The 14,575-nt window shown below is 38.4% G+C and overlaps 1 protein-coding gene across 9 annotated transcripts in view; it reads left to right on the forward strand.

Moving 5' to 3' along the window:
- The window catches only part of LOC116940267 (serine/threonine-protein phosphatase 2B catalytic subunit beta isoform-like), a 54,771-nt gene that overhangs the window by 2,324 nt on the left and 37,872 nt on the right, over positions 1-14,575 (forward strand). For all 9 annotated transcript variants that reach the window (XM_032949836.2, XM_032949834.2, XM_032949838.2 and 6 more), the window contains exon 2: positions 12,935-13,135. In XM_032949836.2, coding sequence (XP_032805727.1) covers positions 12,935-13,135 — 201 coding nt within the window. The remainder of the gene's footprint in view (positions 1-12,934; positions 13,136-14,575) is intronic.

Raw genomic sequence — 14,575 nt, forward strand, 5'->3', positions numbered from 1 at the left:
TTGCAGTAGTCTTAAGGTCACTGAAGAGAATTCTCAGTTGAGTACCATGTGAGACTGAGATCGATGTCTATCCATACAAACGTATGGATAGACGAGAACACATGTTACTAACAAGTAATTTAGAAATTGGTTAATGTCCTCATACAAAGTGTAATTGTTTAGGCATGACCCCAAATGGCATGAAATAACTTCTGAGTAGTTGGGTTCGATAAAGGCAATAATAAGGGCCAGCACCCTTGTTCACTTATGCCTTGTACGTCACTGGTTGTCCAGTGTTGGCCACCGAGCCTGTGGATTGCAATGTCCCCTTAAACCTATGATGTCCTCTCCTCTACTTCTCTTCACACGTCACTCAAGATCCGTGCGTTATTTGACTCGAGCTTTATCGGAAATGCCACGATCAGCCTTATCCCTTCATGGGGGATTAGAGATTTGCATTGGTAATTGCAGTGTTCTGCCTGGATTTTCATCAAGTACCCACTATGGTGAGATGAGGGTAGTAACATCGTGATAGTGGTGGTGTACAAGGTGGTGCTGCTGATGTATTTCGAGTCGTCAGTTTTAATGACCATCAGTGAGGTCCTAATTATATCACGGCCTCTTAGATCAACCATTGTTTGGTCCCCTTTCAGCCTGATATGGAGATTTGCATAGTCGGTAATAATGACTGAAGCTGATGCAAATGTAGAAAACCCACTTGTAATACATGGTACTGTGTGTCTCCAAGATGTGCGCATGTCTTTGGTGTTTATCCATTGCTATTTATTTCAGCTCCGTTCATTTCATCTTATAATGTGTGTACACCGCCACTGACACAGTACTGCAAACAAGACATGTCATGTGAGATTTCCATTCAATAAACACATTTTACGACTTGGGCAGCTGCATTGAATTAATTGCCTCTCGCATTTCCCAGTCTTCTAAAAGGCCATTTGTTGTGTGTGGTATTATAGTAGAGGTGAATTGCATCATTTATTAGTGGCACCTTTTAATAAAGTTTTTTAAAAATATAACTAGTCATTAATCTTAGCAACAACTGTGCCATTTTTGAAGTGATGCTGCCTCTTCATATAAATGGTGACGATTTTGCATGTCCTCTATGAAAATAGTGTCAATACCTATAACTTCAAATTGATCTTTGGGCCCATTTGGCAAAACTATGAGTTGTTTTATAAAGAAACTCAACATTTTTAGAAGTCACATTGAGTTGGCATACATGATTACAGTTTTCTTGTGCTTTGTTTATCAATTGTGTTGCGTCATAATGTTTTTACTTGAATTAAAATAAGCACTATTACTGAATACTTTTCCATTTACTTAATCATAAAGTGAAAGTGCCTACAGCTTTTGGTGATTAACTGAAACATTCAAAATTTGTATATTTAATTAAAACAGTTAGACTTTGCTAAATAGACTAGCCTAGTTATTAACCATTCCATTTCGTGTCCCCCAAGTTTAGTTCAGTCAGCTGTGACATGTTTATGAGTATTTTGATACCATGCTAGGTTTTCATTTTATTTATTGGATATCTTTTACCGCTGTGAAATACAATATGTTCTATGGCATTTATTTACACAGCAATATTTTACTGTTTAAAAGCATCATGTAATGTTTTTCACCCCTGGTATAATCCAGTTTTTGCATTACTCTGGAATGTGTATTCATTTAACAAAAAGCAAATTAAACCTCTAACACTTGATGCTTGCTCATGCATATATGGAAAGTACAATGAAATATTTTGAAAGGTGGTATACAGGATTTTGGAAACATTCACCATTGTGTATTTTACCTATTTCTTTAGCTGTGACTTTCAAAGTATTGTTTGTAAATATGGCTGAATCGAATGTCTCTGAAACATTATAGCTATATCCCACATATTATTTTTTTGAGACTGGTATATGCAAGCAAATTACTTGGAATTGTAGTTTTGGCCTAGGTTTGCATTCTAAATTTGTTGTCAAAATGATGAGTTAAAAGTTTAAATGGTTCAAAGTAGGATGGTTGAGTAACATTTTAATAATCTGCATATAATAAGTAATGTCTATAGCTTACCGAGTTAAACGTGTATTTTTTACTTTGTTATTTATTTCCACGTTAAATATTAATAAGTTGTCAGGTTTTGTACTGCATTTGCTTTTGCACAATATGTAAATTAATCTGTACACTATTTTCATGACTTAATTGTAATCCTTCAAGCCGAAAATATGAACCCATTTATAAACAGCGATTGCAAAATGTCAATAAGCATAAGGTATTCCTAAATGTAAATGCAACATTAAAAGTTATTAAAGATTTAGTATCCTTTCCCATTCCTTCAACTTTAGAATTCATATTTTATGCTGGACATGCATTTAACATTTGCTCAGTATATCAGCGCTTTTGGTTATTTATGCTTAATGGATATATCACATGCGTGCCCAATTATTTCTAAAAACTTGTAATGGCCTTTGCTTACCAAATATTATGTAATTCAGGTGTGGATCAGTTTTCTAAAATTATCACCAATTCACCAATTATTTTTTATAACTTTCATTTTGACATCCATTTAATATTTTAAGCATGTCCCCCCAGTACAATGGATCAGTACACGGGCTTGCTAGGTTCGGTTGTCTTTCTTTGGTTATTTTGAGGAAGTGCTTGTGTTTTTAAAACATTAATTCTTGCTTAGGTTTTCTGAAGGGTATTGTTAAGTTCACCGTCCATGCTATTAGTTTTACCTGACAGTGTTGACCTGAGAATATCTAACAACAAATGGCAAGACATTGTTGAAACATTTCATGTGGAGTCTTGTGGTAAAACATTTCCCATATTATGTACATAATGCTCATGATGTGAGTATACATTACCACTAAATACTGGGCACAGTGTGTAAACCATGTAGCCTCCTGTATTCGGATTTCTCTTGATTAACTTGTTTTGGGCAGACTAAACCAGAATTCTGTATATATGATTGGTAAATCCTGTATTATACAAGGGTATTTCCAAACCAAATATGTCTAATAGGCAATGTTAAGATGCCACATCCTTCAGAAATGTTCTGTATGGATATTAGACAATTGAATAATTTAATATGATATTTGTATGCAGACTCCAGGGCAGTTATGTTTTCTCACTCCTAAAATATCAATATTAATAAACCTGAGACATTGATCATTGCAAATGGAACTACATCTCTCCAGTGTGCCACCTATAGCTTCTGTACCATATAGTTTTGGAATTAAATTCTGGAATTGAATTTCAGGTGACTTTATGCTTGCATACTGCAGGTGTCCTATTGCCATCGTCACAATTTGCTTGGAGACTTGCTTCCTGGGAGAGATGAATGCCTTGAAATGTAATAGTATGCCTTTTATGAATTAACTGTTTGAGAGCAGTGTTTGCAAAAATATTCTGAAATATGCATTTATGTGCTGATAAATTCTGTGTTTAAAATGGTATAAAGTTCTCCTCAGCACCTTATTCATTAAATTGTTCAGTTCCCTTTATTTGATTATGGCTGCATGTTTGGTTGATACTGGATTTATAAATGTACCACTATTGTACGGCCGTGTGCAGGCAGAAATATTTCTAGAGGCATGATGATGGTTTTTTTTTCTGAGGGCTCTTTCTACCAGTGTTAAGTGCGGCTATTTGTTGATTTTAGCCAGGGGACCCTTAGCTAACACTATCAGTTTATAACCTGGCTCACATTTTAAGCTCTCATTCAAGTTTTGCAAAAAGAGTAAAACAAATGACTATCATTTGGTAATGTATATTTATGCTTGCCCATGTGTGTCCAGGCAAAATCTAGTTTTGGTAATGTCTAATATAAAGTTCAGGGTTCTACAATATGTTATCTGTCATCTTTGTACACAAATGCAGTTAAACTTCCTGAATTAAGCCTTCCCAGTAAGTACATGAGTAAAACACTGCAGAATTTATTTTCATTATAAAAATGTTTGTACACGTTTGAATGCTCAATAACCTTATATAAGTTACAGTACTGTGTAATGTAATATAGTGGCGAGTGGTCACGCTCGTGACTCACAACAATTCGTGCCTGTGTTCTATAACCAACTCTTGCACCTTTCTGTGTGGAGTTTGTATGTTTTCCCCCTGATCTGCATGGGTTTCTCCTGGAATTTTGGTAGTAAGTTGTAGCCAAACATGTAGTGAGGATGTGCGTGATGGCAGTGATACTTGTAATGTGTTTATTTTGGTCGCAGCAATAATTCGGAAAAAGGGATGTTATATAATCCCTTTGGAAAATTAAGTTCCAACAGCAAATAAGATAGGTAAAAAAATGTTTTATTTTAAGAAATATTCTATGAATTAAAAAATGTCAACAAAAATAATTTAGTCGATTAGCACAGTTATTCGTGCAACTCTTTACATGCATTGTGCGATTGAATAAAAAAAAACATTTTATTGAGCTAGCTTATTATGTTTGTCACTACAAGCTCTTAGCATTTGAATCGGTGCTTAATGTATAATTGGGGGACGTTTTTATTTAAATGTCAGCTTCATCCAGTTTGATTTAGAGAGACGCGCACCGCCTACGGAAGTTGTGGACCCATCAACCTTTTCAACCTTTCCTTAATGATATACAAATTAGGTTAATAGTCTAACAGGTGATAATGTACATTGATTAATGAATGCAGATATTATTCACTGGGGAAATGGAAATATGCTGAAGTTATTTAATTGAAATTCGATGTTTAATGCTGAATAAAAGCACCATTTCACTTTATGCTCTGCCAATGGTACTTGACAATAAAAAAAAGGATATTCACATAATTAAACCAGGCAGTCGAGCAGGCAAGTGTCCAATGATATTCCAATCAATTTTACCTTATTTTGGATTCTCCAGTTTTGGACCCTGCCATCAAGACCTAATAATGAAAATGAAATGAACGCTGTTAGCCGTATATGGCTTGCTCATTAATAAACTAGTCATGCACATGGCATAAATATGAATGAGCATGTGGGAGATGGTTTGTTTGATGTAAAAATGATGCACTTTCGAGCCCCGCCCCCTATATATGAACCGGTGCATGCTCATAAATAATACTGAACTCTCTACAAGATAATTGAATTCTGATTAGGGTTAAAATTGTTTGGTATTACTGGTAATCACTTGAATAAAGGTGTCACCAGTTTACTGCACATGTCTTTCAATTAAAACAAATCAACCTTCCTGAAATTCTAAGGGTGCAATACTGGACTTGAAATCCAGAGGTCACCAGTTTGATTTGATCTCACGGCGTAGCAGTTGGAACATTGGGCAAGTTTCCTAAATCGCCCCCTCTTAACTGCCCAGCAGTAGAAATCAGTACACCACAATCACAGTCTATCAGCAGGTCCCTTGTGGGGTAAAATGTGGACAACACCCTCTTGCAAGGCATCTGGCCAGTGTGGAAGAGTAGGGCAAACTTCCTGCTAGGGTGTGAGAAAATAATTGCAGGGCAGCACCTTGATGATGGTAACTAAGATGTGCCAAGATTAACTTGATAGGCCTTCTAATTTGAGATCCTGTGGTATAGATAAATAAATACATAAATAAACTTGTGATCGAATGTAGTCTTATATCTGTCGGAGAAACTGAATTGTGAGTAAATTACATGACTAAAGTTATTCTATTTGGGTAGCAGTGGGGCGAGTCACTTGTTAACTGGTTCTAAAGCTACAGCAATTAAGCTGATGCTGACATTAAGAAAGGGCAATGCTAACACCCTAGAGGCTGGTGAGATTATGTACCATGCACATGGCTGCCATGCACCCAAAAATGCATGACTGGCACGTTTGTGAAACTCACATTTTGATCAAAGCAATTCTTATTTTTTTCATATTCCTAGAATGTTGTTGGTACCAGGTTGGTGAAATTGTGCTTGGATCAGTCATGAGACGCAATTGTAATAAACCAAACAACTAACTTGTGTGTAATGGTGTCAGTTTGAAAACATGCTCAGACCACAGCCAACTCTGGCCTTAAAATGGGTCTTAAAATTGATCATACATAGTTCTGTCATTTCTCCTGAATTATTTTTACCACATCTACCCAGAAGATGTTTTTTTTCTTTTGGCCACTTGCCCATTTTGCTTCTTTGTAATGGAAAACAGACACTTGATCCACTGAGCTTTGGATCAATTCACCAGGAGTAATGCTTGGTGGTTTTAAATGGCCTGGGAGGGAATTGACCATTTCTCCCTTGTGCTAGTGCTTTGAATTCAATGTCTGACCTCTACAGTCTACATATCACATCCTTTATTTCCATTAACATTGGTGAAAATGCAAGTGGCACGTGCATCACAAATGTAAAATTTAATGAAAATTTCAGTCAGTGGAAGCTCATCTATTATTTTCATTTACACTTTGAACGGGAACTCTCAAACTTTCCGACGTGTTACCACTCACCATTCCATTTAATGAGCTCTGTCCACCTGCAGACTACCAGCCAGATCTCTCATATATCCGAGCAAATTGTTTATATAATACCCTATACAATCACCACAGGCATGTGACACACAACAACATATGAATGACATAACAGGTATTTGTGGCTTAACCTAACTTCAAGTGGTACACATCTTCATATAAGCGCCCCCCTGCAACGTGCAAAGATGGATTTGAACACCAACAGTCTCTCTGTGATCTCCAGTAAGTCCAGCTGGACTTGTGTATCTCTGTGAGAGTCCAAAAACAATCTTTCAGTTGCACAATACAAAAAAGATTATTAAGAAAATAAAGTAAATAACATTCTGCCCCAGGGATCACAGGAAGCGGCCTACACGTACCGTACATGCGGTAAGCAGTTGCAGGCTGTGCATCCATGTCGGAATGGTTCACTGCCTTCGAGGTGGCCTCGTGGTGTGAAGACAGCGAGAGGAACTACACTAGTGCGAGCTCGAGGCCAGCTGCATCTTTGCTGCGGACCAACAGCGACGTGTCATTGCTATTGCTGCATGATCACATTGCATTTCCTCTTTAATTGATTGGATCATTAGCTAGATTGTTTTTGTGGCTCGGTGGCACAATCATTGTTTGTGAATTAACGTTAATATTACAGCTGTTTCAATGGTTTGGTGGCACCGTGTAGGGCAGCCCCAGGAGCAGCGGTGAATGTTAACCACAATTTATGGTTATTGATGGTTACATTTCCAATGGTGGTTTTCAGTCATGTGGAGTTGGGACTGCTTACCACAGCCGCTTGGTGGTTATGCGAGCATTGACGTTCTGATTTCATGGGTAACGGAAAGAAGTCATCTTCATTGAATTGGTTAGGCTGGGCCGGAGAATCCTTGATTAGTCTTGGAGATTGGATACCTGGTAGTAAAGTAATGTCATTCTCAGAAGTTGACGTACGTTCCACCGGTTGACTCAGATGCTGGCCGAGGTGTTTTCCGGGTAGACCTCGCGTAGATTACGCCCCAGCGGTGGCCCTGAGTCATGTCGAATATCACAGATAGCGGTAGAATTGCAAAGGAGGTGAAGAATGGACAAGTTGTGGCGCGGCTCACTAAGATCACTGTATATGGAAGCCAAGTGCCTTCAGTGGGTGTTGTAGCAGCAGTGGAATCGGGACAGCAGAAGAGGAGATACTCAATTGAGGATGCGATGCCGGTAGTCAGATTTCTGAAGGACTCAGGGCTAGAGGTATTTCACACTGGCAGCCAATAATTTGGCCATTTTTTAGGTGCAGAGAGGATCGAAGTTTAGCTTACTGGTGCAATGATTCTTCACCCATCACAGTCGTTCCCAAAATTGCTTTTGAGGGGGATATTATCAGCATTTTGTAATTGAAAGAGGTATATAGCGGATCCGTGGGTGCTGCATGCGGTACAAATTAGAGCTTCATACTCTGCCGATAGTTACCAATTTGCTGCTGTGATCCTTGCAAAGGGTTGTGCCGGAGGAGTTGATGAGGTGATTCGGAGATTGGGGCCCTGCTGGAGTTGTTCTGGCCTATTACAGGGCCAGGCTTCTACTGAAAGTACTTTTGCTACCTAAAATTAATGGGGTTTGCAAGGCTATCCTGCAGAAGCTGAGAAAGCTTATTTGAGTCCAAAGACTGAAGATGGACACCCTGGTGGCTTTTTTGCTTGAGCAGAACTGAGTACTAAATAAGTGTCAACAGCTATTTTCCCATATGGAAGTTTAGTTTTGGACAGCTAGAGTCATGGTGGGTGTTGCTGGTTGTGAATTCTCCTTTACAAGTCACTGACTGGGATTGCTGGACTTTCCGAGACTGATGGACTGATGGCATCCACAAGTGACATTGCTAACAGGGGTTGGACAAGATTATCTCACATTGGGTGGAGCTAGTCTCAACTCGGTCTGCACAACTTTGGTTTGCCATTATATGGTTAGACATTGATATATCATAGGTCCACAAATATCGAATAGTAATCATTGCTTATTTAGAATTTTTTAAATATTGCATTTCTAAACTAATTATGAAATAACAAACTCAGTGATGCAAGTTGTAAATAAATATATTTTATTTTTCGATTTAAAGCTTTCGTGACTGCAGGGATTCATCTTCTTGGTTCTTTCGGTAAAGTCACGTAGAATGGAAATAAAATAATAAAAATAAAACATAATAAAATAAGATTCTCACGACGTTTCGGCCACAACACAAGTAGCCTTCTTCAGGTGAATAAACAGGACTGTCCAGAAGACAGCACTTGAGTGAACATTGCCAAGCAAGGACCGCGTCTTTTTAAGCTGTGTGGGTGGGATTAACATATGAATCAGCATGTTACCCAGCACCACCACCGGATCGGAGGAGGGTGGTGACCGAGCAGACAGAAAAAGAAAGAAAGGGAACAGCCAAGGTGCGCTGCTCTGTCCTGTGTAGCGGTATAACTATGCTATAAACTGGACTATTATGCAATACAATATACCTTCCAATCTAAACTACATGGTATAAAATCATATCCATAGACAAAATTCCACCTTTGAATTATACAATACGTTACTATACACTGCCTTATACTTTAGACTATAAAATATTAGACTTGTAACATTACACTGTCTTATTCTATCAACCCTACTATATACCACACTGCTGTTTAGTCACTATACAATTACGATACTATATATTACCTTATGAATTATGTTAACCATTACAATGTTATTTATTATGATACTACATGCTATAAACCATACCATTGACCGCCGTGTGAAAGGTATTAAGAGGCAGTGCCAGCGAATGGACTGCGGTCTCAGGTCACCGTAAAATACAATCAATTATGAACCGAAATGGTTTATAACATCTTTCCAGTGGTTACTAAGCCAGAATCCATCTTCTCGGTTGAAATTGTCTCTGTATTTGTATATGTGGATGGCCTCATGAACGAATCTCTCATGGTAGCCGGATGGCTTGCAGAGAACCTCCGTCTTGGAGAAGTCAGTCATGTGAGCCCACTGAATTATAACAGTGATCTGCTACGGCTGAGGAGTTTGTCCTACCGCGTTTCAAGTCTGCTTTATGTTCACGGATGCGGTCCGAGATATGTCGTTTGGTTTCTCCAATGTAGCTGCTACCACAGAGGCAACTTAGTTTGTAAACGCCCGGGTACTGTATGTCTGGAACCACATCTTTTACAGACGGAACCAGATCATGGATTTTATGTACTGTGTTGAATCGTACCTGGATCTTGTGTTTATTCAGGATTTTTTTGATCTTTTTTGTGACCCCCACAATGTAGGGTAAGGTGATGGTTTTGAATGGCTCCTCAAGAGGATCCTTCTTCATGACTGGAGTGATGGCTTTGCGGATTGTGTAGTCGGAGTAACCATTAGCCTTGAGAGCTTGGTTTACGTGCTTGAGTTCACTGGCAATGTGTTCCTGGTCGGAAATGCATTGGGCTCTATGGTATAGAGTCTTGATGAGGGAGTTCTTCTGGGATGGATGGTGGTGGGAATCCGGTTTTAAGTAAGCATCCGTATGGGTAGCTTTCCTGTAGACAGAGTGGCTCATTGAACCATCAGGTCTCCTTTTAATTAAGACATCCAAAAAGGGTAGTTTGCCTTTTTCAACCTCCATGGTAAATCTGATGGCTGGTTGTGTGGAATTGAAGTGGTCGAGGAATTAGTCTAGAGCAGGCCGGCCATGTGGCCAGATAACAAAAGTGTCATCCACTTACCTCTTCCATAAGGTCGGGCGTAGGGTGGCAGTCTGGATGGTGTCAGTTTCAAATAGTATGCAGTCGTTGATGAACCAAGTCTTACCCATTAAATAAGTTAAATGGAGAATGTTTTCATCTTCTTTGGTTCTTTCGGTAAAGTCACGTAGAATGAGAATAAAATAATAAATTGATAAAATAAAATAACAATATTCTCACGACGTTTGGAGAATGTTTTCTTTGAGTATGTGGCTATTATATGATGCTATCGTTTTCTCAGTGATTCATTATTTTATGTAACTCTGCGTGTGTTAAAACCGTGTATAGTGTAATGATTAGAAAGACTTAAAGCAGGTTTGTCTTTTTTTGTGCCAGTTAAAAGGGTAAAACCTATTCTTATATCTTGTTTCTGGCAAAGGAGGTCTCATAATGTTAATGCTCACTCCGAGCCCTCTACTCTGATAGTGCGCTGTTTTTGAGTTGTACACCTTTTGGCGTCTTCTGGTCCAACACCAATGGAGACTAGGCTCTAATAAAAGCTGTCTCGGGTGTGGACCAATCAAATTCAAGGACAGTGCATATTATTATCAGAGTTGTCTTTTTTGTTTGCATTTTGACTGCTTGTGTTGTGGTTATTGCAAACATGATGCCTTGAATAAAGGTGTCAGTTTTTGTGCCAGTTAAAAGGGTAAAACCTATTCCTACATGTTTGTCTTGATTGGCCTGAATAAATTGTTCAGTTAAGTTGTACATTTTGTGTACTTTCATAATAGAGGTTTTTAGGTTAGAGCACGTAAATATATAAATGTGTCGTTAAAACCTGCCACCACCCGACACAGCCAACTAGTAAGGGTTGTCACCTAAACAGAACATACCAATTCGTCACTAGTACTTTATTTGGAAGGTAGCAACATAAGTATCAAGGCTCTATTCTTTAAGGATGTTTACATAAAATCTGAAAAGTTTTGCTTGAAAACGGTACAAAATAGTCGAGACATAACTTTACAGTAATCATTAATTTTGCAGTGTATTCACTTTATAATGTTCTGTAGCATAGTTATAGATAAACAGTAACTGACATTAATTTGGGTAAAATGTACCATTTTCATGCTGTCGATGCACATGAATGTAATGCCTTATTTTTTACTGTGTTAATTATTATTAGGCAATGCAAATTTTAGGAACTCTATGACAATTACTAACCCATAAATTATTGAAACATTTCACAAACAAATTCTCCCTATCTCTACCCACCGTTTACCCTTGTGAATAGGGTAAGGACAGTTGTCCTTTTATTTAATTTTGGGTTAACCCTTATCTTAATTTATATGGCCATCTTTTGTATGAACAGATGAATGCAAATAACACTAAATAGTGGTTATATTCTTTGGGTCTTTCGGTAAAGTCACGTAAATAGGTTCAAAGAAAATAACAAAAAACTACGCCGTTTCGATCGCAACAAAAGCGGTCATCAGGAATAGGGGGTTAGCCTCTAAAGGCAAACTGTTTGTAAAGGTTTGAAATGGGCATAGTCCAAGTGTCATCAGCATGGGCGGGGCAGCTAATGTTAATGTAAGTGATGGTAAATTTTTACTTAACTTTCGTGACTGCAGGGATTCATATTCTTTGGTTCTTGTGGTAAAGTCTCAAAGAATATGTAAGTGATGGTACTCGTAGAGGGCAACGACGGCACTGGTGGTGGGTTTCTACCAATTAAAGGGCTGCCAAGTAATCATTGCACCTCGCTTTACACACTCACACTGTTGACGGTGGAGGTTGCTGCTAAAGGTGATGGTACTTGTAGAGGGTCACGACGGCACGGGCGGTGGGCTTCCACCAATAAAGGGCTACTGCTAGTGGTGATGGTCGTCGTGGCAGTGATGGTCCCGGTGGTGGACTTTCACAAATTAAAGGGCTGCCAGGTCTAAAATGTAAACATAGCCAGTTATGACTTAAACTGGTCGATAAAGAGAAGAGTGGTTATAACTGGTTGATAACGAGAAGATTGTGGTTATAATTTGTGTAAGTAGTTCGGAAGTTAGGCTTATATTTAAGCATGACTTTGTATTAGACACTTGAATTATAGGAATAACACTTCAAGTCTCTAGTTTCCACTTATGTTTCCATTCTTAAAGCAATTGAGCCAAATTGTTTCATTCTCAAGTATCGGAAGTCTATTTAAGTTATTATTCTGGCACATGTCAACAGTGCAATAGTGAAGATGGTAGTGGTGAGGTTGCATTTGGTGTCATTTATTAGTTTTGCTCCGCTTGTTATAAATAAGACAGAGCTCCACAATGTTAGCAATTGTAATTCATTTTTAAAATAGGTTCACAGAATTGGTACAATGTGACATGATTCTCTAGCCACAACTGGAATTGGAAAAATAAACATCTGGAGGAGACTAAACATCTTTAGTCATTGCATTGGGGAGCTTTATTGCCTTGTCCAACTACACCTGTCATTTTTCTGCAATAACTTAAAATCTATAATTGTCTGCCAATGTGTGACTCGTAGACCTGTGGTGATATCAGGGAGCGTGAAGTGTTGGAAAATGAATATTAATAATCAACTCCGTATTTTATGTTATAATGAAGGAATTTTTAACTACACTGATGCCCTCATGTAAGAGTTTTGAAAAATAATGATAAATATAAAATTGTTACGATATATTACTCTGTGTCATACTTGCTGACTTTATTGTTCATGCAATTTCAGTGATTTCCTGCTGAGAAGATACTGCAGAGAATTTGCTACTGAATTACAGATCTTTTTTCAAAGGGAGGAATGTTAATTATTGCTTATTTTGGTTTTTTCTTCCTCTCAGCGGTACCATTCCCCCCGAGCCACCGGCTCACCATGAAGGAGGTGTTTGACAGCGACGCTAAGCCGCGTGTGGATGTCCTCAAAAATCATCTCGTCAAAGAGGGCCGTGTGGAGGAGGATGTGGCACTGAGGATCATCAATGATGGTGCTTCCATCCTACGCAGAGAGAAAACCATGATTGACATTGAAGCTCCTGTCACAGGTGTGTTCCGTTTTTTTTGTCTTTTGCTAAGAAATGTACATCTGTTTTATGAGGTGAGAATGGAAGAAGAAAAAACATTAAAGTTGTGAAGTCCTTGCTCCAAGCAATACAAGTAACAAATACCACCTATTTGGCTGTGAGCCATATTAAATAATTCATTTGTTGAGAGAGTTATAGCTGAAGTACAGTGAGGGTGGGTGAGTTATGAACAGCAGGAGTGTTATTCTACAATGCAGTGGTACCAGAGCAGCAATAGTTATTGTCAAGGTTTTAGTTGCAGCAATGGGTACTCTGTGAAGTTGAACCTAGGTGGAAGTTATACTAAGACATTGTAGCAAGTCAACTGTCTCGCCCAATATTTCAGAGCTCTGAATGAAGCAGCAAACAACTTTCACCCTCACACCTGTTGTTGTTTATGTATACTTGTGGCCCAGTCTTGCCAATGGAAATACAAGCTCAAGTATTTCACGATGACACTTATTCCTTTCTGCGGTCATCCTGACTAGACCAAGGTCATACAACGAGAGAACCGTTACAGATTAGGGCAACAGCATGAATGTTTTTGTTACCAACCATTCCTGCTTATTCTGAGATTGTGGCTTTTTTTGGCACAGCACCCTAAGTAAAGTGGTTGACGATTATTTATTCTCTATAAATAATATTAAAATGCTTTTGGGGTATTACATGCTGCATAACCTTAGGTTTTATATGTTTTAACACATGTTAAAAAATATATATTGCATAATCCAAAAGTGTGATGTTTAATGACCTTCCTGCAAATTTACAATAGGTGATATTAGTCAATATACAACTGGCAGCTGAGAAATAAACATTATTACTTGGCAACCTGAAAAAGAATAACTTTAGCTGTTTGTTAAATATATATGTACTTGTAATTCCATACCAGTACATGTACAACCGTTTTTTGTCATTCCACTGCTAGATGAAACCTTTCTCACACCCGTGTGGTCATGGTGGGTGTATTTTTTTCACCATGCTGGTTTGTGTGGGTTGGTGAAGGAACGGAGGCGCCACAGACGTTGGGGGCATACTTTACAGTAAAACTATGGATTTTGTTGCACAGCCCTCTTTTGATAGATTCTAATACTACTCAAATACTAGTTTACTCCAGCAACATGTATTTTCCCTCCCCTTTGCACGTCCTTACAACATTTGTATTAAACATCCCGAAATGAACTAAATTTCCTGGGGTGAGAATATTCACAATAAAGCTAGGTTGTGTCGACAATTTTTTTTAGAAAGACGGCAATGTAGCACACACTCAGAACTTCCGCACTAGTTATTTTCACTGATGTCATAGAAATGTCTGTTTATCTTTGTACACATGGATGTAGGTGTTAGTTGGGTAATATGTAGCTACTACTGTATATGCAAAGGCGCTAGCACAATGGATTGTGATCTCAGGGACCCAGCTTGGAG

The sequence above is a fragment of the Petromyzon marinus genome, chromosome 8, assembly GCF_048934315.1.
Source record: "Petromyzon marinus isolate PM22_M1 ecotype Great Lakes invasive population chromosome 8, UKy_Petmar_22M1.pri1.0, whole genome shotgun sequence".
Taxonomy (NCBI): domain Eukaryota; kingdom Metazoa; phylum Chordata; class Hyperoartia; order Petromyzontiformes; family Petromyzontidae; genus Petromyzon; species Petromyzon marinus.